The 25,060-nt window shown below is 40.6% G+C and overlaps 1 protein-coding gene across 3 annotated transcripts in view; it reads right to left on the reverse strand.

The window, feature by feature from the left end:
- TBC1D12 (TBC1 domain family member 12) overlaps positions 1 to 25,060 on the reverse strand; it is a 123,541-nt gene that overhangs the window by 25,895 nt on the left and 72,586 nt on the right. For all 3 annotated transcript variants that reach the window (XM_062214437.1, XM_062214439.1, XM_062214440.1), the window contains 2 exons: positions 13,326 to 13,441; positions 3,295 to 3,377 (listed from right to left, as the gene is read on the reverse strand). In XM_062214437.1, coding sequence (XP_062070421.1) covers positions 3,295 to 3,377; positions 13,326 to 13,441 — 199 coding nt within the window. The remainder of the gene's footprint in view (positions 1 to 3,294; positions 3,378 to 13,325; positions 13,442 to 25,060) is intronic.

The following is a 25,060-nucleotide window of genomic DNA, read 5'->3' on the forward strand; positions in this document are numbered from 1 at the left end:
TTTTGTTTTATACATATATTTGCACGTATGTGTGCATATTAAGATTTATTTTATTTACTTGAAAGGCAGAGGAGTGGGAGTGGGGGAGAGAGAGAAGGCAAAGAAGAGGTTGAGTGAGAGGGAGAGAACTTTTATCTGCTGGTTCACTCCCCAAAAGGCCACAAAGGCCAGGGCTGGGCCAGGGGAAAGCCAGAAGCCTAGAACTCCATCTGGATTTCCCATGTATGTGTAGGGACCCAAAGACGTGGGTCATCTGCCACTGTTTTCCCAGGCACATTTCTGGGGAGTCAACTCAGAAGTGAAGTAACTGGGACACTAAGCAGTTCTCGTATATGGGATGCACCCAGCAGTTTAACCCACTGTGCTGCAACATTGGCCCCTCCATTTTGTTTCATGCATTCAGATTCTATGTAAGATAAATTAGGAGAAGTTACCACTGCTTTAAAATAATAAAGGATTGAAGGCAAGGCTTGAAAGCCTTCATCTAAATAATCCGCTTCCCATATTTTATGGATGAAGAAGCTAACACTAGGCAAATATAAAGTATCACATACAAGTAATATCAGACAGGATTAAAGTTGTAGCCTTAGAAATTCCAATTCAATCTTTTTTTTTTTTTAAGATTTATTTTGAAAGATATAGTTAAAGAGAGAGAAAAAGAGAGAGAGAGGCAGAGAGAGGTCTTCCATTCACTGGTTCTCTCCCCAAATGGCCACACAGCTGAGGCTATACTAGGCCAAAGGCAGGAGCCAGGAGCTGCTTCTGGGTCTCCCATGTGGTTGCAGGGCACTTGGGCCATCCTCTGCTGCTTTCCCAGGAACATTAGCAGGAAGGTGGATGGGAAGTGGAGCAGCCGGTTCTCAAACTGGCACCCATATGGGATGCCATCGGTACAGGTGGCAGTGGCTTAATCTGCTACGCCATAGCACCGGCCCCCCAATTCAATCTTACACCTACCATACCACATTTTATGATTATCCACCTAAAAGTTATTTTAAATAATAAACAATAAAATTAATGGTAAGAGTCAATAAATACTTACTGGGTATATTAAAAATAATTTAAATAGTAAAATACCGGTAAGTAATGTTTAAATAATTAGGCCTTTTCAAAAGATCCAAGTTTAACAGGTCTTATATTTCCTATGTTTAACATTAAAGAAGTGGCAGGCGCCGTGGCTTAACAGGCTAATCCTCCGCCATGCGGCACTGGCACACCGGGTTCTAGTCCCGGTTGGGGCGCCGGATTCTATCCCAGTTGCCCCTCTTCCAGGCCAGCTCTCTGCTATGGCCCAGGAAGGCAGTGGAGGATGGCCCAAGTGCTTGGGCCCTGCACCCGCATGGGAGACCAGGAGAAGCACCTGGCTCCTGGCTTCGGATCAGCAAGATGCGCCGGCCACAGCAGCCATTGGAGGGTGAACCAACGGCAAAAAGGAAGACCTTTCTCTCTGTCTCTCTCTCTCACTATCCACTCTGCCTGTCAAAAAAAAAAAAAGAAAAGAACATTAAAGAAGTAACTTCATCTCCAGGGTTCCACATAAACTGGAATTGAGGTTGCGGACATTTGGTGTAGCTGTTAAGATGCCACCTGGAAGTAACTGGATTGGAGTCTTGACTCCATTTCCAATTCCAGCTTCCTGTTAATGTGCACCCTGGGAGGCAGCAGATGATGGTCAAAAACCTGGAACTCTGCCATTCTTACTGGAGATCTAGATTGACATACAAGCTCCCGGCTTTGGCGTGGCCCAGCCTTGGCTGTTATGGGCATTTGAAGCGTGAACCAGCAGACAGATCTATCTGTATCTGTCTCCTTGCCTTTCAGATACATAAATAAGAAAACATTGGGGCAGCTGTTACGGCACAGATAGTTAAGCTGCTGCTTGGAATGCCTACATCACATATCAGAGTGCCAGTTAGAATTCCAGCTCTTCTGCTTCTGATTCACTGTCCTGCTAATGCATCCTGGGAGGTAGCAAGTGATAGTTCAAGTGCTTGGGTCCCTGCCACCCTGCCACCCACGTGGGAGATCTAGAACCAGTTCCAGGCTCCTGACTTCAGCCTGGCTCAGGGTTGGCTATTGTGGACACTTAGGAAGTAAACCAGTATGGAGATCTCTTTGTCTCTCTGTCACTCTGCCTAAAAAGAAATTGTAAATAAAAGCATAACTATATGCTATATACTACAGTATATAACTATATACTATACTATATACTATAGTATGGAACTATATATCTAACTATATACTATACTATAATATATAACTATATACTATTATAACATTCCATTCACTAAAATCAAAGGAAAAAATATCAGTTGCTGATGTATAGATCTAAAAATAAGTACTAAAATTAAAGCTATGTTATATTTTTAACATATATTTATCCTGAATAACAATGGCCAATAATAATTATTGTTAAATTATACTTACCTTACTTTGTGGTTGGAGAAGAGAATGAATATAAATTTATACTCATGACAGTATACATTTATGTGCTTAACCAAATGACACAATTGGGACTATGGAGAGACTTTGTAAGTCACAAAAGTAAAATTTAGTTTCAAATCATAATCTCACAGCCATACAGGAAATTAGGTTAAAATTATTAAATTATATCAAAAACCTAAACATTGTAAAAAATGAAATAGTCATGGATACTTTCACTTATAAATTAAAATAGTAATCAATTTAAATTTCTTTTTTTTTTTTGACAGGCAGAGTGGATAGTGAGGGAGAGAGACAGAGAGAAAGGTCTTCCTTTTTGCCGTTGGTTCACTCTCCAATGGCCGCTGTGGCCGGCGCATCGCACTGATCCAAAGCCAGGAGCCAGGTGCTTCTCCTGGTCTCCCATGCGGGTGCAGGGCCCAAGCACCTGGGCCATCCTCCACTGCCTTCCCGGGCCATAGCAGAGAGCTGGCCTGGAAGAGGGGCAACCAGGATAGAATCCGGCGCCCCAACCGGGACTAGAACCCGGTGTGCCGGTGCCACAAGGCAGAGGATTAGCCTGTTAAGCCACGGCGCCGGCCAATTTAAATTTCATTATTGTAATTTCAAGATTCCTCCTTGTCTATTGCCTTTCTCCTCATATTAGTTTTGTAAGAGTTCTTACAAAAAATCTATGATCTTAGTATGACATTTTTTCCTAACAGTCGAACAAAATAATACAGAAAACAAAGAATTCAGTAACATCTTGAAGACAGATTTCATCAATTTTGCTATACATCTTTCTGTTGAAATCAATAGGTTAATTTGTCAAAATCAAGAAATAAATTATAACACTTGCAGTTAATTTTATACCTCGTTTTTTAGCCTCAGCCACCATCTCATCATATTCTTGTCGATGACGTAAAGCTTCTTCCACAGATTTCGCAGGAAGATTTCTGAGGAAAAAAAATTTACTTAAGCCAATTTTTAAAAGTAAATTATTAATTTTTTATGGTCACATTATTAAAATTTCTAACCTAACCTTCTCCTATGATCTGAAAATGAGTTGGCTTCCCAACTCATGAAAATGGTTAAGCTCTAAAGTCATGGAGGAGGTTTAATCCAATTATGGTAGCTACCAGGCAGGCCTCGTGCTAGGTCTTTATGTTACTGGGGGTACACCCTCAGAAGATAATTCTCACAAGAGGGCTGGTCTCACAAGAGACTAGCCAGGCCTAGTCTCTCTGCCCCATTTCCGAGATCACCATGCAATCATCCTTCCTCCATCCTCCAGCCGCCCCCAGAAGGCCATGCCATTTAGGCTCACCTGATCCTGGACTGTGAACCTCCAAAAACATAAGCCAAGGAGTAGGCATTTGGCACTGTGGTTAAGACACTGCATCCCATATTGGAGTAGTTGGGTTTGAGTTCCAGTTTTGCTTCCAATTCCAATTTCCCACTAATGTACACCCTGGGAGGTAGCAGATGATGGCTCAGGTAGTTGGGTCCCACATGGGAGACTCAAGAATTCCAGGCTCCTGGCGTCAGCCTGCCTGTTTGCAGCAAAAATTTAGGGAATGAACTAGTGGATTAAGGATCTGTCTTTGTCTCTATCTCTACCTCTCTAACTTTCAAATAAAATGAAAATTAAAACATTTTTAAATGTAAGCTAAAATAAACCTCCTTCCTCCATCAGTAGCCTGTGTTGGGTATTTGCTATAGAAGTGAAAAACTGAATAATAAACCATCTCATTTCATATATTAAGAAAGTAAAAAGGCCGGCGCCGCAGCTCACTAGGCTAATCCTCCGCCTTGCGGCGCCGGCACACCGGGTTCTAGTCCCGGTCGGGGCACCGATCCTGTCCCGGTTGCCCCTCTTCCAGGCCAGCTCTCTGCTGTGGCCAGGGAGTGCAGTGGAGGATGGCCCAAGTGCTTGGGCCCTGCACCCCATGGGAGACCAGGAGAAGCACCTGGCTCCTGCCATCGGATCAGCGTGGTGCGCCGGCCACAGCGCGCCAGCCGCGGCGGCCATTGGAGGGTGAACCAACGGCAAAAGGAAGACCTTTCTCTCTGTCTCTCTCTCACTGTCCACTCTGCCTGTAAAAAAAAAAAAGTAAAAAGACAAAAAAGAACTCTGCATATTAAAAAAAGTTTTATTTACTTATTTGTTTGAAAGGCAGAAAAAAACAGAGAAAAAGAAAGAAAACACTAAGATGACCAGTGGCCAAAGTCTGGAGCTGACAACTTAATCCAAGTTTCCCATGTGAGTAGCAGGAACCTAATCACCTGAGCCATCACTGCTTCTTCCAAGGTCTGTATTAGCAGGAAACTAGAATCCAAAGCTGGAGCTAGAGGTCAAACTCAGGCACTCCTATGTGGGACACAGGTATCCTAACCAGTGTTCTAACCGCTTGGCCAAACATTTACTCCAGAAGTCATTGTAAAACAGAATCCAAATCTAGGTTTCTAATATTTGCTGGATATATGGGGCCGGCGCCATGGCACAGTAGGTTAATCCTCCGCCTGCGGCATCGGCATCCCATATAGGCGCCGGTTCTAGTCCCGGAGGCTCCTCTTCCAATCCAGCTCCCTGCTATGGTCTGGGAAAGCAATGGAAGATGTCCCAAGTCCTTGGGTCCCTACACCCGCATGGGAGACCAGGAAGAAGCACCTGGCTCCTGGCTTCGGATCGGCGTAGTTCCGGCTGCTGCAGCCATTTGGGGAGTGAACCAATGGAAAGAAGACCTTTTTCTCTGTCTCTCCCTCTCACTGTCTGTAACTCTACCTCTCAAATAAATAAATAAAATCTTTAAAAAACATATTTGTTGGATATGTGTGGTGTGTGTGTCATGTGCCTGTAAGTTTACACATATTTGAACATTTCATATTTCAGTCCATATTTTAAGTCACTTGCTAATTAGTCCAGTTATTAGAGTTTTCCTTTTTTCTTCTAGATTAAAAAAAATTTTGACAGAGACAAGGATACAGAGAAACAAAGAAGGAGACATAGAAAGTTATCACTGATTGGTTCAGTCCCCAAAGATATGCAACAACCAAGGCTGAGCTAGGCTGGAACAATCCAGATCTCTCACATGGGTGACAAGAACCCAACAACCTGAGCAATCATCACTGCCTCTCAGGAGCTGCACTAGTGGGAGGCTAGAGTCAGAAACCAGAGTTGGGAATCAGACCCAGACATTCTGGTTTGGGATAAAAGGGTCTTAACTGCTGGCCAAACACCTGCTGTAAATTTTCCTGTTTTATGTATAAGTTGCATATAATAAAATGAATAAACATTTTAAGAAGAGTCTGATGAGTTCTGACAAATGTATGTAACTGTGTAACCTACATACCAAGTAAGATTCAGAAAATTCCCATCATTCCACAACATTGTCTTGTGATTCTTTTGCACTCGATATTTACCTACCTCCTACAAAATCACATCTCTGATTTCTATCACTAGTAATTAATTTGTTGCCTTTTAAAGACTTTCATCTAACTTCCGCCCCAGCAGTCACTGGCTGTGCTACTCCATAGCCATGGGCCTCAACAAAGGCCACAGGTGACCAAGAAAGTGAACAAGCCAAGAGATATAGCCACTGCCGCAATTACCTAACCAAGTACACCAAGTTTGTGAGGAAGATGATCCAGGAGGTATGTGGCTTGCCCCCTATAAGTGCCAAGCCATGGGGCTGCTCAAGGTCTCCAAGGACAAAGAGGCCCACAAATTCATCAAGAAAAGAATGGGGACACACATCCACGCCACGAGGAAGTGGGGAGCTGAGCAGCATCCTGGCTTCCATGAGGCAGTGGCTGCCAAGAAAGACTGAGCCTGACTCCCTTTACATAATAAACCTTTTCAGGCCCTCAAATAATAATAATTTCATCTAGATTCGTTTTGCTCAGCATATTTTTGGAAGTCATCTATACTGTCTTAGTAATATCCTTTTAATTACTGAGAAATATTCTATTTACCCATGTGGATGGACATTTAAGTTATTTCCAGTTTGGGGTCATTCTGAACAAAGCTACTAAAATATTAACAATCAAGTCTATTTGTGGGCATTACTTTCACTTCCCTTGAGTAAGTATCTAGGAGAATTCTTCAGTCATAAGGTAAATGCAGGTATATGTTTATAATAAACTGCTCAACTAATTTCAACTTGTTAGCATGTTAAGACAATGTTCTGGGGCTGGCGCCTTGGCTCACTTGGTTAATCCTCTGCCTGCAGCACCGACATCCCATATGGGCACCAGGTTCTAGTTCAGGTTGCTCCTCTTCCAGTCCAGCTCTCTGCTGTGGCCTGGGAGGGCAGTGGAGGATGGCCCAAGTGCTTGGGCCCTGCACCCTAATGGGAGACCAGGAAGAAGCACCTGGCTCCTAGCTTCAGATCAGTGCAGCACCTGCAGTAGAGGCCATTTGGGAAGTGAACCAACGGAAAGAAGACCTTTCTCTCTGTTTCTCTCTCTCTCTCTGTCTATAACTCTACCTGTCAAATAAATTAAAAAAAGGACAATGTTCTAACTAATAATTTGATAATCTACTAATCCTTTGCATACCATATTTTGGTTCATCAAATCAATGGTTTCAGAGTCAGTAATTTAGATAGATGAAATGCAAAAAGAAATATATTTGCGCATCACCCACACATGAATATATTTTTATATCTGTTCTAAGTCAGGTTACACATGATCACTTACACAGTTTTATATATCAGGTTTTTTATATCAGTTTTAAGAATCAGTTGTTTTCAACAAAAGAGTCAGGGAAAGGTATACGACAAAAAGCTTCACATTACAAGTTCTAATTCCTCCTCTAATCTCAACTTAGATTAGATTCCTCAAGTATGTAGTAGCGAAGAGGAACAAAATTTAAGACTTCTGTTTTGGTTAAGTATACAGTAAGAGACTTGGGTTTAACCTTCTTGCCTTAAATAACTAGAAAAACAGGCAGTATATATTCATATTTTTAAGATTTTATTATTTATTGAGAGGCAGAGTTAGAGAGAGGGAGAGACAGAGAGAAAGGTCCTCCACCTACTAGTTCACTCCCCAAATGGCAACAACAGCCAGAGCTGAGCTGATCCAAAGCCTACAGCCAGGAGCTCAGTGTCTCCCACATGGTGGCAGGGGCCCAAACATTTGGGCCATCTTCCACTGCTTTCCTAAGCTATCAGCAGAGAGCTGGATTGGAAGAGGAACAGCTGGGACACGAACCAGCACCCATATGGGATGCCGGCACTGCAGGCATCTACTTAGCCCACTACACCATAGCGCTGGCCACGGCAAAATATGTTAATCAGTGTGCTTCAGTTTATTGCCTAGAGCTTCCAGATCTCAGTGGTGGAAGAGAGTACACAAACAAGGCCCATCAATCTTCCTGAGTTCAGGAGGGAGCTTGGAGATAGGAAGTCCACATAGCTAGAAATTGTGTATTAGAGATCCAGAAAGAAAGGAGTTTTAGGGAATACCTTCAAGTCTTTGGTTGAGTGCTGATTGCTGCATGTGTGTGATTAAACTATGGCCAGGGACAGAACCACCAGAAAGGAACAGTTAGAACATTCTCAAAGATCACGTAGGACTAGCCAGAGTGGAAAGAACTCCTAATAGATAAGAGTATCAGGTAAAGTCCTTAGCTAGGTACTCTCTCAGGATTAAGGAAAAATTAACTGTAGACTAAATTCTATTCTGGAACCACTCTCACAAAACTACATCAAAGGGATCAAACTAATTTCAATTACCTGCACACCAGACCAAAGCCAAAAAATATTTCATAGGACACACATACCACACACATACACACACAGTCCAGCATACAACTATATAAATCACAATGTCTGACATCCAATAAAAATTATTAGAGATGTGAAATAGTATACAAATATAATTCATAATAAGAAAAAAATCAAGCAGCAGTAGTAACACAGAAATGTCACAAGTAACAGGATAATATAAGAATGACAAAATAAGTGTTAAATACTTCCTTTCTCTCTCTCTCGAAAGTAGAAAAAAGAATAAGAAGAGAAATTCAAGACTCTAGTAAAACTTTCAAACATGTAAAACGAAAACCCCAGAGCCAGTGTTGCAGTGTAGCAGGTAAACCCACCACCTGCAACACCAGCATCCTATATGGGCACCAATTCATGTCCTCGTTGTTCCATTCCAATCCAGCTCTCTGCTAATGGCCAGGGAAAAGCAGTGGAAGATGCCCCAGGTGTTTGAGCCCCTGCCACCCATTTGGGAGACCCAGATGAAGCTCCTGGCTTCAGCCTGGACCCAGCACTGGCCATTGTGTTTACCTAGGGAATAAACTACTGGATAGAGTAAACTAGTGAATAGAAGATCTCCCTCTCCGTCTAATTCTGGCTTTCAAAATGAATAAATATTTTTTAAAAATCAAAACTATAAAAGATGAGACTGATTGGGTAGATTATACATTGAAGAAAACAGTGAATTTGAAGAGTTGGTTAAAAAATTGTAAAAATGGGGCCGGTACTGTGGTGTAGCAGGTAAGGCCACTACCTGCAGTGTTGGCATCACATGTGGGCACCAGTTTGAGACCCAGCTGCTCCACTTCTGATCCAGCTCTCTGTTATGGCCTGAGAAAGCAGTTGAGAATAGCCCAAGTTCTTGGGCCCCTGCACCTGCGTGGGAGACCTGGAGGAAGCTCCTAGCTCTTGGCTCCTGGCTTCGGTTTGGCGCAGCTTCAGCTGTTGAGCCAACTGGGGAGTGAACCAGTGAATGGAAGATATCTCTCTCTCTCTCTCTCTCTCTCTCTCTGTCTCTCCTTCTCTCTGTGTGTAACTTTAACTTTCAAATAAAATAAATCTAAAAAATTTTTTAAATTCTAAAAATAAAATATATTGAGAAAGAAAATTCAAAGAGAGACCATACATACATACCTAAATGAGCTACAGGACATGGAACAATATCAAGCAATATATGTTCAATTAGCATCTCAGAAGAAAGGGAGAAAAGAACAAAAAATGTTTACAAAACAAAGACTAAAATTTTACTAAACATGGTAGAAAATCATCAATACAGATGCATTAAGTGCAAAGGAACTCAAATAGAAGGAACATGAAGAACAAAATAAAGCATGTACAGATGGTGAAAAAAAATCTTAAAAGTATTCAAAAAGAAGACAAGCCCCACAGAAGCTAAAGACAGAAGGAAAATGATTCCACACAGAAATCTGGAGTAGTAGAGAATACTGATGGTCCATCGTGTGCTTTGGCAACGGAGAGTAGCAAAATATTCCTACTAGATACTTCTAATCAGCCACCTATGGGAAGCAAAAAGCTGGGTGACTATGTTTATTACACTTCCACTGACTATGTTTATTATACTTTCAAATATTTTGGAAAACTAACAAATACAATGAGATTGGCTGGTTGTTCCTAATGTTGCTAGACAAAGTAGACGAAGAAAAGAATTAAGTCAAAGGTTCAAATAGCTACCTCAAATGATTGAAAGCTTTATGTGCATCCTAAAGCAGAAACACTGAGACTGCTTAAAATCAAATACAGAATCTCATCCCATGGTTGAATTACAAGTTGAACTCCCAATCTCATAGGGTTCTCTTGTTAAAGTGAGGGCATTCACTGGGAAGGAATGGATCCTGAAAATTAGAATGAAGATGTGTGGGAAAACCCTCAAGAATCTAGGGATAATGAGCTTCTAAATTCTTTTTGAGTCTTCTTTGCTAGTATAACCCGTCTAAGGGGATCAACTCTACACTGCCCGAGGAAACTGTTATGGTCACTCCTGAAGTGGCTGCCAAGCAAGATAATACAAATTGTCCTCAGGACCCATAGATTACCACTCCCCTTTCTTTCATGACCCAGCAGGCTTCTAAAGGACCAATGAGGAGGTACATCACGCTCTGAAAGAACTACTTGAGTTTTCAAATTAAACATACAAGTGCACTTCAAAAAGTTTATGCAAAAATGAAGTTAAGGGATAAATTTATTTTAGTACAACAAAATTTTGAAATCCATACATACTTTTTTCCTAACATGCATTTCCACAAATTTGTTCAAGAGCCCTTGTACACATACTCTCAAAATAAACCAGAGCATAAATAAAAATTAGCTTATTGAATTATTCTAAGTCCTGGTATCACTTCAATCATCAGACATTTAAAAACCCTAGTGTAAAGCAGATGTTTAATAGTTATGGTCCTAAACTGATGGACCATATGGTAAATATCCTACCAATCTCTGACAGTTTGAAGAACAGAGCTTCAATACTATAACTGCTAAGTAGCTGGATGTCATTCAGTAAAGCATAAAAACAAATACATGCATAGTAGTACTTTAATTTTGTGACTGTCTAGAGAGAGAAATTTTAAAGTATGGTTTTTCAGTCTTAAAAATAAAAGAGTGAATGAATATAATAAATTTTTGTGGTTTAAGCCAGAAAACAGGATTCGGCTCTCCGAACTCATGTGGATGTTTAAACCCCAAAATCATATGTTAATGGATGATGGATTGATGGATTAAGGGTAGAGACTTGATCTGATTACAGCGTGGAGGTTGGTCTAGTGGGAGGTATTTAGGTCACTGGGGCTTAACCCTCAGAAGGTAGTTCTTACAAGAGGGTTGGTTATTTAAGCCAAGCTTGGTCTTGCTCCACTTTCTGCTTCCTGGCTTGCCATGTGATCCTCCCTCTACCATCCTTTGGCTTCAGCAAATGCCTGAATGGGCCCTCCCAATATTGGCTTGTGAACTTCCAAAACTGTAAGCTGAAATAAACCTTTACTTTCCTAAGTAGCTTCTCTCCGGTATTTTATAAAAGTAACAAAAAGGTAATATATCAATCAAGAAATATTAAGTAGCTCACTTAGCACTCTTCAGGCACTATGTGAAAAAGACTAGTTTAGGATTCTTACATCTTATACAAGAGTCTATTCATTAGGGAGACAAAATAAGAAACTATTAGCAAATAACTAAGATAGCTTCTGCCTCATACATGGTATGGATATTTGCTAGTTTCCAAAGGTATTACATAAAAACCTATAAAATTTTTGTAACCTTTGACTTTTATCTTTCAGGATTTCTACTATTTTGTTTGGCACTGGTGTATATAGTAATCCGGTAAAGAAGTCAAAGAAGAAAGCAGGTAGCTCTATTCATCGCTGGCTTAAAAACTAGTGCAGTGGACCTGGTGCTGTGGTGCAACAGTTTAAAGCCCCAGCCTGCAGCACCAGTATCCCATATAGGCGCCAGTTCGAGTCCCGGCTGCTCCACTTCCAATTCAGCTCTGTTATGGACTGGGAAAGCACTAAAAGAGGGCCCAAGTCCTTGGGTCCCTGCACCAGCATGGGAGATCCGGCTCCTGGCTTCTGGCTTCTGGCTTCTGGCTTCTGGCTTCAGACCAGCTCAGCTCTGGCCATTGCTTTCATATGGGGAGTGAACCAGTGGATGGGAGACCTCTCTCTCTGGCTCTACCTCTCTCTGTAACTCTTTCAAATAAATAAAATAAATCTTAAAAGGAAAAAAAACTAGTGCAGTAAGTATCAATGATCTAATAAAATAGAAACAGCTCATTTGTTCACTTTTCTTCTTTTTTTCCTTAAGACTATTTTGATTTTGAGGTAGATAAGGAAAGAAAGATACAGAAAGAAAAAAAAGTTAGCAAAAGCTTGAAACCAAATTTGAAATCTTCTAAATGGATTTCAAATGATTACCTATATATTTGCTCCATTTACAAAGGAAAATTTCATCCACAACAGTCTATGAAGTCAATGGCTCTAGATGTTTCTGACAATTACAGAGTCCAAGAAAGGGGAAAATGGTACCAATTCATAAACTTACTTGTAAGGAAGAAATTCCTCCTCTCTTCTCATATTATCACTTTGACCTATGGAAGCGGAAACTTCTAACATCAACTGGATACTAAGGAAGAAGTTCTGCCTTTTTCTCCACCCTCACATACACTATCTCAAAGAAATAGTGGCATTACTAGTAAGTAACATTCAAAAGAGCGCCATTTTGAACCTTCCTGAATCCAAAAACTGAAGAAACCTCCAGGTTACTCAGGTCTCTTGCTCCAGCTTCTCAGTCTATAGACTGGATGGCTGTTAGCTGCCCACGTCTGCTAGGAGAGCACTTAAAAGTACACTGTGCTCATGTATTCCCATATGGTTTTGCACTTAATGATAATAATAATAGTCAATCAACTAGTTGACACTCAATATTTACATGGTATAAAAGGCAAGAACAAATAGTCTTAAGTACATATTAAATGTCAAGAAAGGAAAAATTTTCCCAATCATATTAAGAAAAGGAACAGAGGGCTTGAAATAAAAGCAGACATAAACAGCCAAGATCTTGGGGGCCTGCACTGTGGTGCAGTAAATTAATCCTCCACCTGCTGCACCGGCATCCCATATGGGCGCCGGTTCTAGTCCCAGCTGTCCCTCTTCCAATCCAGCTCTCTGCTGTGGCCTGGGAAAGCAGTAGAAGATGGCCCAAGTCCTTGGGCTCCTGCACCCACATGGGAGACCTGGAAGAAGCTCCTGGCTCCTGGCTTCAGATCGGCACAGCTCCAGCTGTTGCGCCCATCTGGGGAGTGAACCAACGGAAGGAAGACCTTTCTCTCTGTCTGCCTCTCACTGTCTGTAATTCTACCTCTCAAATAAATAAATCACATTTTTAAAAAAAAAAGTCAAGATCTTATGTTTCATGTACTACCTTATGGATATATCTAGAAAATATACATAAGGTTTGGATATCAATATATTCTCCCTTACTTGTGTTGGATACATGTCTGGAATTTTTTTTAATTTAATAAATCTCTTTCACATCTAATTTACCAGCATCTTTCAAGTGAAATGGTGAACAAAATTTGATTTAAGCTTGAAATAGAAACAACATTCCACTGATCAACAAAATACTTACGACGGTCGATCCTCAAGAATCAGAGCAGTGGTAGAAAGTGGCTCAAATTCAAAATTCTTACGTCTTGAAGATGGAGGTGGTGGTTTACAGGTCTTCCCTGTCCGTGCTTCATATTCCTAGAGTAAATAAAAATTTATTTTATATACATACTTTTCCAAGTTTCAGTTTGTATTATTAAGAATATTATGCTATAGTAAGAAATACATACAATTCATATATTGATTTGGTAAAATCAGGCAGGAAAAAATTTTTTTCCTGAAGCAACCTAAATTATGAATTTATATTACATACAAAGTATAAAAATGTAATAGGAGATAGAAAGATAGAACTGTACTAGACTAATTTATCAGGTTTTAGTGAGACATTCTTGATTACCTTCTATGGTATCAGTTATCCAGGTCCAGTTTTGAATAATCTACAAGCAGATATACCTGCTTTCTAAACCTTCAGTCAATCAATGACATAAATGTTGAGACAAGACAGAGAAAGTCCACTGGAATACACTTTAAAGACCTCTGTCAAGGGTAATGTTGACTCTCAAGTCAACTACTAATTATGGATTTTAAACTACTGTGAATCTAACTTACTCTCAAATTTAAACACTTTACCAACACATCTTAACCAAAGATATGGTCAAAGACTCTGTCAAACACTAAAATTTACAAACTGTTTCTAATTCTTTAATTCATTCATTCTGATAAACCTATTAAGAAATGAAGGATGAGGCTGGCATTGTAGCACAGGGGGTTAAGCCACCACCACTTGAAATGCTGGCAGTCCATACAGGCACACCAGTTCAAGACCTGGCTGCTCCACTTCTGATCCAGCTCCCTGCTAATGCACCTGGGAAGGCAGTGGAAGATGGCCCAAGTCCTTGGGGCCCTGCACACAGATGGGAGATCCAGATGGAGTTCCAGACTCATGGCTTTGGCCTGGCTCAGACCTAGCCATTGCGGCTATTTGGGGAGTGAATCATCGGAAGGAAGATCTCTCTCCTTCCCCGTCCCCCATTGTAACTCTGCCTTTCAAATAAATAAATAGAACTTTAAAAAAAGAAAAGAAAAAGAAAAAAAAGAAGAAGAAATGAAGGAAATTAATTTAATATAATACGTTCTTGGGAGGCAACTTGGTTTTCTCTGCCGGACATTTTTTCATAAATGTTTAAAATGGTGGAGTTAGAAATGTGCCAGGGGATTCCAACACAATCCCATCAAAATGGCATGTACCAATGCCATCACACTAGTCCAAGTGATCAATTTCAGCTCACAATTGATAGCTCTGATAGGTCTAAGAGTCAAAGAGATCACACAAACAAGACAAGTATCTGCTAATACTAACTGATAGAATCAAAAAGGGAGAGAAAGATCCAACATGGGAAGCGGGATACACAGCAGACTCATAGAATGGCAGATGTCCTAAACAACACTCTGGCCTCAGAATCAGCCCTCAAGGCATTCGGATCTGGCGGAAGAGCCCATGAGAGTATAGCAGGCATGGAAAGCCAAGATATCATGGAAAAAAAAAAAAAAAAGACCTAAATGAATGATCTCTGTGAGTGAGATCCCAGTGGAAAGAACGGGGCCATCAAAGAAGGAGGTACCCTTCTCCGAAGGGAGGAGAGAACTTCCACTTTGACTATGACCCTATCAGAATAAGATCAAAGTCAGCGAACCCTAAAGGCTTCCATAGCCCTGGCAACTCATGACTAGAGCCTAGGGAGATTACTGACGCCATGAACAGGAGTGTCAAATTGTTAAATCAGCAACAGGAGTCACTGTGTACTTACACCCCATGTGGGATCTGTCCCTAATGTGCCGTCTAAAGCGAAGTGATGCTATAACTAGTACTGAAACAGTATTTTTATACTTTGCGTTTCTGTGTGGGCACAAACTGATGAGGTCTTTACTAATTATATACTGAAGTGATCTTCTGTATATAAAGAGAATTGGAAATGAAAAAAAAAAAAACAACAACCTGGTGTTAAAATGGAAATGGCATAGAAAATTAATTAATTTGAAAAAAAATTATGTAGGATCTCTGTCTTTAATGTGCTGTACATTGCTATTTAATGCTATAATTAGTAATCCAATGGTAGTTTTTTCACTTTATGTTGCTATATGGGCAAAATGTTGAAATCTTTACCTAATATATACTAAACTGATCTTCTGTATACAAAGAGAATTGAAAATGAATCTTTACATGAATGGAAGGGGAAAGGGAGCGGGAAAGGGGTGGGTTGCGGGCGGGAGGGAAGTTATGGGAGGGGGGAAGCCATTGTAACCCATAAGCTATACTTTGGAAATTTATATTCATTAAATAAAAGTTTAATAAAAAAAAAAAAGAAAAATAACCAAAAAATAAAAATAAAAAAATAAAACCTTCTAAAATTGATTTCTAAAAACTTGTCAAAGATCAATAAAAAGTTTACTGGATTATAATTTCTAGAGCCCAGACTTTCCCTTTCTAAAGACTGAAGCCTGGGGTGGGCCTTTGACCTAGCAGTTAAGATGTTCATATCCTATACTGGAGTGCATAGATTAAATGCCCAGCTCCAGCTTCCTGGTAATGTGGAACCAGGAAGGTACTGATGATGGTTCAAATTCTTCAGTCCCTTCCACCCACATGGGAGACCTGGGTTGAATTCCAGGATCCCAGCTTTTGCCTGGCCCAGCCCCAGCCATTGAAGAGATTTGGGGAGTAAATCGCAAAAGGGAGATCTTCACTCTCACATACATTTTTTAAAAAGTCAAGTTCACATCTGATCATCTATAGGTACCCATTATATCTGTCATGAAATCTCAATGATCACTTAATGATTTAATGAAGTCATGTGTATCCACTGGCAACTAGATAAACACTCGTGTAGATGAAGAAAATTAAAATAAATTAAAGTAGTGAGATGTTTCACTTACTAGTATTTAACTACCACAGACCATAATTCTTTTATACTAATCATTATTACTTCTTTCCACCTCAAAGACTATTTCTCCCTACAGAATCAGGCAATTTTGAAATACAAACTGAGATCCATCCTTCTTAAAAATGTGATGATTTTCTTGAAGCTTAATTTTTTACTTTAAAAGAATAATTTATGGGGGCTAGCATTGCAGTATAGCAGATAAAACTGTCACCTATGATGCCAGCCACCCATATGGAAGTCGGTTCATGTCCCAGCTGCTCCATTTCCACGCTAGCTCCCTGACAGTAGCCTGTTTAAAGCAGTGGAAGATGGTCCAAGTGTTTGGGACCCTGACACCCTTGTAGAAGACTCAGATGAAGCTCCTGGCTCCTGGCTTTGGCCTGGCCCAGTGCTGGCCATTGTGGCCATCTGGGGAGTGAACCGGTGGATGGAAGATTGATCTACGTTCCTACACCTTTGACCCCCTTGTAACTGAAAAGGTAAAGTCTGAGAGAGAGGGAGAGACAAAGAGAGAGGTCTTCATAATGTTTATAATAAAATGTATAAAGAGAGAGGATTTATAATGTATATAAACATTATATAATGTTTATATATAAATATATATTTATTCTTAGGAAAATGACTTTTAAATTTTTTGGTAAATAGTGTCTAAAAATAAAAAAAAGAATTTTCATGCAAATAAGTATGAAATACATAGACAGCAAAAACAAATTTCTAAATCAATATATACTGTAACTAGCACATGCTTACTATGTACCATGTACAGCATTAAACATTTAACACATTAAATGTTTGAAACAACCTTGTAAAGCACCTAAAAGTGGAGGAAATTAATGCCACAGATGTGTATTACATAACTAAAGAACATAAGTATCAGGCAGTCTGGCTCCAGGGCCTAGTCTTAGTAGATAGTATAGTAGCTCTCTCTGACTATTGAAAAGAATGAGATTGATAAGAATCATTTGGTAAAAGGCTAATAGGGATAAATTAGGTTGACAATGTCTAAATCACTGATTCATCAAAATATCACAGAGAGTACTTCCTGCATGATGTAATATGAAGTACATATCACCATTCTTGAAATATTTTTGCCAAAAGAAAGATAAAACTACTAAGCCTACAGTATTATTTTTAAGACTTTTATTTATTCATTTATTTATATGAAAGGCAGAGTGACGAGAGAGAAGGAGAAACAGAGAGACAGACCTTCCAACCGCTGGCTCACTCCCCAAATGGCCATAACAGCCAGGGTTGGGCCAAGCCAAGGCCAGGATTCTGGAATTCCATCCCAGCCTCCCACATGGGGGCAGGGACCCAAGCATCTGGACCACCATCTACTGCTTTCGCAGTCGCGTTAATGGACAGCTATATCGGAAGTAAAGCAGCCAGAACTAGAACCAGGTGTAGCTAGCTGTGGTTTAACTCAATACACCACAATGCTGGCCCAAGGCTGTGGAATTATGCAAACATGGTACTCAAAAGAAATGATAACCAAAGAAGTCCTATACGCTTAAATATGCACAGGAAAATACTGAGGAATCTGTATCCTCCTCTGGAAGGTTGCACTAAAAAGAGGGACATTTATTTTACCTTATTCCAGATTGTTTTACTTTTCTCACAACAAAAACTGAAGTACTCTTTAGGAGAGATTATTTATAGTCATGGTAGATAATTAACAAAGATCTTATTAAATTAAGGAGGCAAAAATTATGGATACGATTTAAATAGGCAGAAAGTATTAAAAAGAGCAACAAGCCAAGGGAAGGAAACCAATTTCTGGATCAAGGAAACACATGGATGTCAGTCAGGAAAAATTACAAAAAATAAGGGTAAAAAGGCCTTTCATTGGCCAAAATATTTGAGCTTCATCACGAACAAAATGGAGAACCACTGAAAATTTGTATAAAGTCAGGCTTCGATGACTATGGTCTTTCATAAAAAATTAAGCAAGTACATATTTACAAATCAAAATGAAGCAGCTAGAATTTATGTATCTATTTATATTTATGTATCTATTTGGGGAATGAGTTTTGTTTGCATTGTCACTCAAATACTTTTCTTTTTTACTTTTTTTTTTTTTTTAAGATTTTTATTTACTACTTTATTTGAAAGGCAGAGTTGCAGAGACAGAGAAAGAGGCAGAGACAGAGAGAGAGATCATCCATCTGCTGGTTCACTCCCCAAATGGCCAAAACAGCTGGAGCTGGGATAATCTGAAGATAGGAGTTAGGTGCTTCTTCTGAGTCTCCCAAGTAATGCAGGGGCCCAAGGACTTGGCCCATCCTCTACTGCTATCCCAGGCACATTAGCATGGAGCTGAATGGGAAGTGGAGTACTCGAATCAGTGCCCATATGGGATGCTGGCACCACAGGCAGCTAAGCCACAGCCACAGAACTGCTAAGCTACAACATTGGCCCCCACTCAAATAATTTTTCACATGAAATAAGCTGTGTTCCACTATTCCCCAATACAGATCCTTATTATTTAAAAAAACTTAGTATCAATCTATACTTTTCTGAAAAGATTCTCATACCCTGAATGTTAGGAAAATGGCGCAGTCTAATCTGTGCATGATCTGTGCACGATCTACACCTGATTTACATCCTATGCCCTGGTTCCTGCCGCCACTGCTGAAAGCCAGGTGGCCACATGGCCCAACCACCATTGTCAAGCTCCATCCCCATCCTAATGGGATTCCCAGCTCCTGATTCCCTGCCCACCCTCCGGCAAAGTTTTAAAAGGACCTGCTCCTGAACACGTGGCTCTCTAGCCTCCTCTCCTCTCACTCCCCGCTCTCCTCTCCTCTTTCCTCTTTCTCTCTTACTCTCCTTTTCCTTCTTCACCCCTTCCCTCCAGTCTGCTGCGTTTTCCCCAATAAACCCTTTGCCTTACTCCGCTGTTTGGTGTGTTTTGTGACGGCATAACACTGAATGACTCAAATATTTGCCAAATAAATTAAAAATAACTCTGTCTACAATTATAAGCTATATTACAAATAGTAAAATATTAAGTACTAGTCCTTATAAAATCGATTATAAGGTGATACCTAATAAATTTAGCAAGGTCATTTTTTATTATCTATAACAGAAAACCCAATTCAAACGAATTTAGGCAAATTTATCAGATCTTAGGACTGAACATTCCATAAAACTACCTTTGGAGTCTAAGATGTTCACAGCATCAATCAGAGATTCCACTTCTCTACTGCTCTGCTCTCCTCCATATGACTTGAATATGTAATTAGAAATTTAGATAACTGTTTTTCATCCATATTCCTAAAAGTTATACATATGAATTCGTTTGGCCGGTGGCTTAACAGGCTAATCCTCCACCTTGTGGCGCCGGCACACCAGGTTCTAGTCCCGGTTGGGGCACCGGATTCTATCCCAGTTGCCCCTCTTCCAGGCCAGCTCTCTGCTATGGCCCAGGAAGGCAGTGGAAGATGGCCCAAGTGCTTGGGCCCTGCACCCGCATGGGAGACCAGGAGAAGCACCTGGCTCCTGGCTTTGGATCAGCGAGATGCCCCGGCCGCAGCGGCCATTGGAGGGTGAACCAACGGCAAAAAGGAAGACCTTTCTCTCTGTCTCTCTCACTATCCACTCTGCCTGTCAAAAACAAACAAACAAACAAACAAAAACATATGAATTGGTTTAAAAGAAAACACACCCCCACCCCCACCCCCACCCCCCAACAAGGTGCTGTGGCATGGCTGGTTAACGCCCTGGTCTGAAGCACTGGCATCCCACATGGGCACGGGTTCAAGATCCGGCTGCTCTACTTGCGATCCAGCCCTCTGCTCTGGCCTGGGAAAGCAGTAGAAGATGGCTCAAGTCCTTGGGCTCCTGCACCCACGTGGGAGACCCAGAAGAAGCTCCTGGCTCCTGGCTCCTGGCTCCTGGCTTCAGATCGGCGCAACCCCGGCTGTTGCGGCCAATTGGAGAGTGAACCAACGGATGGAAGGTCACCCTCTCTCTCTGCCTCTCCTCTTTCTCTGTAACTCTGACTTTCAAATAAAATAAATAAATCTTTAAAAAAAAAAAAGAAAGAAAGAAAAAGAAACAAAAGGGTAGACTGCTGCCTGGGGGTACTGTGTAATACATTCCAACTTTCTGGCTGAAAACAACCTCTAAAATCCTTGACAAAGGGTAAACAAACAAAGTGAGCCTAATAATCACAGCACTGTTATGCCCGGAGGCGCTTCTGAACATTAATGCAGAAAGTGGGAACACAAGGCAAGCCTGGCTGCTAGTTTGGAAAGACAAAAGAGGGTTAAAATTTGGGGGACAGCATAGCAGAAAAGATTCAAGGCAAGCACTGTGACACACAGATTAAGCTAAGGCCTGCAATGCCACCAACCCAGATGCTCCACTTCTGACCCAGTTTCCTGCTAATATGTCTGGGAAAGCAGTAGAAGACGGCTCAAATCCTTGGGCCCCTGAACCCAAGTGGGAGAACCAGATAGAGTTCCTGGCTCCTGGCTCTGGCCTGGCCTAGCCTAGCCCAGCCATTTTTAGTGCTTGAGGAACAAATCAGCAGATGGTAGATAACTCTCTCATATACACCCCAGACGCCTGTCTCTCCTCTCTGTAATTCAAATAAATAATTTAAAACAAAACAAAAAAAACTCCAGAAATTGACACAGTAGTCCTTGAGTCTTTCACTGAATACCAATCTACACAAACGTAAAATATTTATAACAGGGCCAGCGCTGTGGCGCAGCCTGCAGTGCTGGCATCCCATATGAGTGTCAGTACAAGTCCTGGCCCAAGTCCTTGGGCTCCTGCACCTGTGTGGAAGATCTGGAAGAAGCTCCAGGCTCCTCGCTTCAGATCAGCCCAGCTCTGGCCATTGCGGACATTTGGGGAGTGAACCAAAGGATGGAAGACCTCTCTCTCTCTCTGCCTTTGCCTCCTAGAACAATTACTGGGGAGCTGTAAGCACAACAGTTCCCAGAGCTTACTCAGGGCTAAGAATTATTTACATTCACACCAAAACCAGAATGGAAAGCCATCACTATAATAATATTGTGTGACACACATTATGAATTCTAGTTTGCTGAGTACTAAATAAAATTTATTTTGTTTTGTTTAGCAGTTAAGTTTCTTGTCCATAAGTTCAGAATTTTTATGGTTTATTGATAAACTATTTTGTCTAGAGTAACTATCTCTTTAGTGCTAGTTATTAATGAAATTTCTTTCTTCTGCAGTATTTAATGTGTAATTAGTAACATCCAATGAAATTTCCATTTCAGACTTTGCCTATTAGAAACTGCATAAATATTTATAATTTGAGAAAAGAGCAGCAGAAACTATGCAAAATTAAGCACAGAGGAGAAAAAAATGAAACACCATAAGCAGAGCTTTATGGAGCAATATCAAGCAGCCCAAAGTATCTGAAATGGAATCTGCAGTATAAGGGAGAAAATATTTGAGGAACTAATGCTGAAATTTTTCCAAATTTCATAAAAACTATACCCACAGATAAAAGAAATTCAACAAATGCTAAGCAGAATACAAATAAAATCACATCAAAGGATACTATAATCAAACTAGTGAAAACTAATGCTAAAAATATTTTTAATAAATTGTAAAAGTATTTATTTATTTATTTGAAAGGCAAAGAGTCAGAGAGAGAGAGAGAGAGAAATACAGAGACAGAAAGAGCCAGGGAGGGAGGAAGACACAGAATCCTTCAAACTGCTGGTTCACTCCCCAGATACCTGCAACAGCCAGGGCAAGGTCATACCAAAGCCAAGAGCCTGGAACTCAATCCAGGTTTCTAATGTGGGTGGCATAGACCCAAGTATTTAGCCATTACCTGCTGCCTCCCAGGGTGCACACTAGCAGGAAGCTGAGAACTAGGCACAGAGTCAGGTCTCTAACTCAAGCACTCCAGTATGGAATAAGGGTATTCGAAGCAGCTGTGCCAAATACCTACCTCTTAAAAAAAAAATTTAAAAGCAGCCAGAGGAACAATCATGTAAAAAGGACTGAATGTGAAAAATGACTATAGATTTCATCTCTGAAATTACATAAGTCAAATATAACAAAAAAACAGAAGAATCTTAAAATTGCTGAAAGGGGAGGGGGCCGGCGCTGTGGCACAGTAGGTTAATCCTCCACCTGCTGCGCTGGCATCCCATATGGGCGCCAGTTCTAGTCCCAGCTGCTCCTCTTCTGATCAAGCTCTCTGCTGTGGCCTGGGAAAGCAATAGAAGATGGCTCAAGTCCTTAGGCCTCTGCACCCACAAGGGAGACCTCAGGAAGCTCCTGGCTCCTAGCTTCAGATCGGCACAGCTGCGGCCATTGAAGCCATTTGGGGAGTGAACCAGCGGACGGAAGACCTCACTCTCTGTCTCTGCCTCTCACTGTAACTCTCTCTCTCAAATAAATGAAATCTTTAAAATAAAATAAAATAAAATAAAATAAAAAGAAAGGGGATTAAGAAAAAAAAAGAGGGGAAAAACATGCTTAGACTCAAATACCAACAGTAAATATTTGTTAAAAGTAGAAGCAAAATGAAAATATTTTCAGACAAGCAAAATTAGAACATATTGTTAGTAGACCTGCAAGGTACTTAAAGCTAATTTTTCAGACAGGATATATTAAATGAAAACATGAATTTATACAAAGAAATAAAAAGCATCAAAATTAAGAAATCTAGATAAACAGAAGCTATTTTTTCTCATTTTTAAATTTTTAAAGGATGTTTTACTAAAATAAAAATACATTAGTAAATGTACTACAGGAATTTTTGGCAACAAAAAAAAGTCAGAAGGCAGAGAATGGCAGTATTCTGTTATAAAGTTCTTACATTATACTCGAAGTGCTATAACATTAAAGGTAGTTTGTGGTAAATCAAAGATGACTAGCATAAGCCCTAGTGTAACCACTCTTCATCTGTAACTACAGGACCCACGTATCTGGGAGATGCTTTCATGGGGTCTGCAAAGTCAGAATTATATTCATAATAGTGCAACAGTTCATCTTTGTCACTATGTTGACATTTGCACTAATGGTAATAAAGCAATGTTAACTAAAACTGCTGGTACTCTAGGCCAAATCAAAACAATGGCACCAATTGTAGCAGCACTCACTGTATTCTTCATACGATACACTTGAAGTTTAAGTAACAGAGGTAACAGAAATGGCCAGGTTCACTTAAGAACATCCATGATGAAGCCACAAACACCACTAATTGTATTAAATTTTGTCATATGATTAAGCAACTTTTAACTATTCTACATGACAAAAAAAGCATACATAATGAACTTCTGCAGCACCATGGTTGCCCAAAGATAAGCACCTGTGCAATTATTTGAGCTGTAAACTAGACATTTTTCATGAATATTATTTTTACTAAAAGGAAAATGATTACAACTATAGTTACAAGAATCTTCTCAAAAGTCAGACAATAGTCCTTTTGTCTTTATGGTACTTCTCACCCAAAATTATAAATCTAGTTAAATCATGAGACAAACACAAATTAAGGGACATTCTGGAAAACACCTGACTAGTACTCTTTAAAATTGCCAAGGTCTTTACATAAGGAAAGATTGCGGCGAGCACTGTGGCACAGTGGGTTAAAGCCCTGCCCTGCAGTGCCAAAATCTCATATGGGTGCAGGTTCGAGTCCTGGCTGCTCCACTTCTGATCCTGCTCTCTGCTAGCGTGCATGGGAGAGCAGCGAAGGATGTCCCAAGTGCTTGGGCCCCTGTACCAATGTGGAAGACTCAAAAGAAGCTCCTGGCTCCTGGCTTTGGCATGGCTCAGCCCCAGTTGTTACAGCCATTTGGGGAGTGATCCAGAAGGTGGAAGACTTCTCTCTCTGTCTCTACCTTTGTGTAACTCTGCCTTTCAAATAAAATAAATCTTTAAAAAAAAAAAAAAGAAAGAAAGAACAAGAATCTATTAAAAGTTAAGAGAGACTAAGAAATCATGATAAGGAAATACAATGAGATATCCTGGATTGAGTCCTGAAAAAGAAATAGAACACTAATAGAGAAACTGGGTGAAAGTTAAGTAAATTTAGTTTTGGAATTTAGTTTTGGAAAATATCCAAGGTAATATAAAACTTTAACATTAGGACAAAATGGCTGAGAAGTATTTAACAATTCTATAAATTATCTTTGGAACCTTTCTGTAAATCTAAATAACTCTAATTTTTTTTTTTTTTGATAGGCAGAGTGGACAGTGAGAGAGAGAGACAGAGAAAGGTCTTCCTTTTGCCGTTGGTTCACCCTCCAATGGCCACCACGGCCGGTGCGCTGCAGCCGGCGCATCGCCCTGATCCGAAGCCAGGAGCCAGGTGTTCTCCTGGTCTCCCATGCGGGTGCAGGGCCCAAGCACTTGGGCCATCCTCCACTGCACTCCCGGGCCATAGCAGAGAGCTGGACTGGAAGAGGGGCAACCGGGACAGAATCCGGCGCCCCAACCGGGACTAGAACCTGGTGTGCCGGCACCACAGGCGGAAGATTAGCCTACTGAGCTGCGGCGCCAGCCCACTTTAAAATTTTTTAAAATTGGGTGCCGACATTGTGACATAATGGTTAAAGTCATTGCCTGCAGTGCCGTCATCCCAAATGGGTGCCTGTTTGAGTCCTGGCTCAAGAGGATGGCCCAAGTACTTCGGCTCCTCCACCCATGCTGGGGAACCAGAAGGAGCTCCTGGCTCCTGGCTTTGGATTAGCTCAGCTCCAGCCATGGTGGCCATTTGGGAGTGAATCAACCAATGGAAGACCTCTCTCTCCCTCTCTCTCTCTCTGCCTTTACCACTCTGTACTCCGCCTTTCAAATAAATAAATAAATCTATTAA

This window comes from Lepus europaeus, chromosome 17, assembly GCF_033115175.1.
Source record: "Lepus europaeus isolate LE1 chromosome 17, mLepTim1.pri, whole genome shotgun sequence".
Classification (NCBI taxonomy): Eukaryota; Metazoa; Chordata; class Mammalia; order Lagomorpha; family Leporidae; genus Lepus; species Lepus europaeus.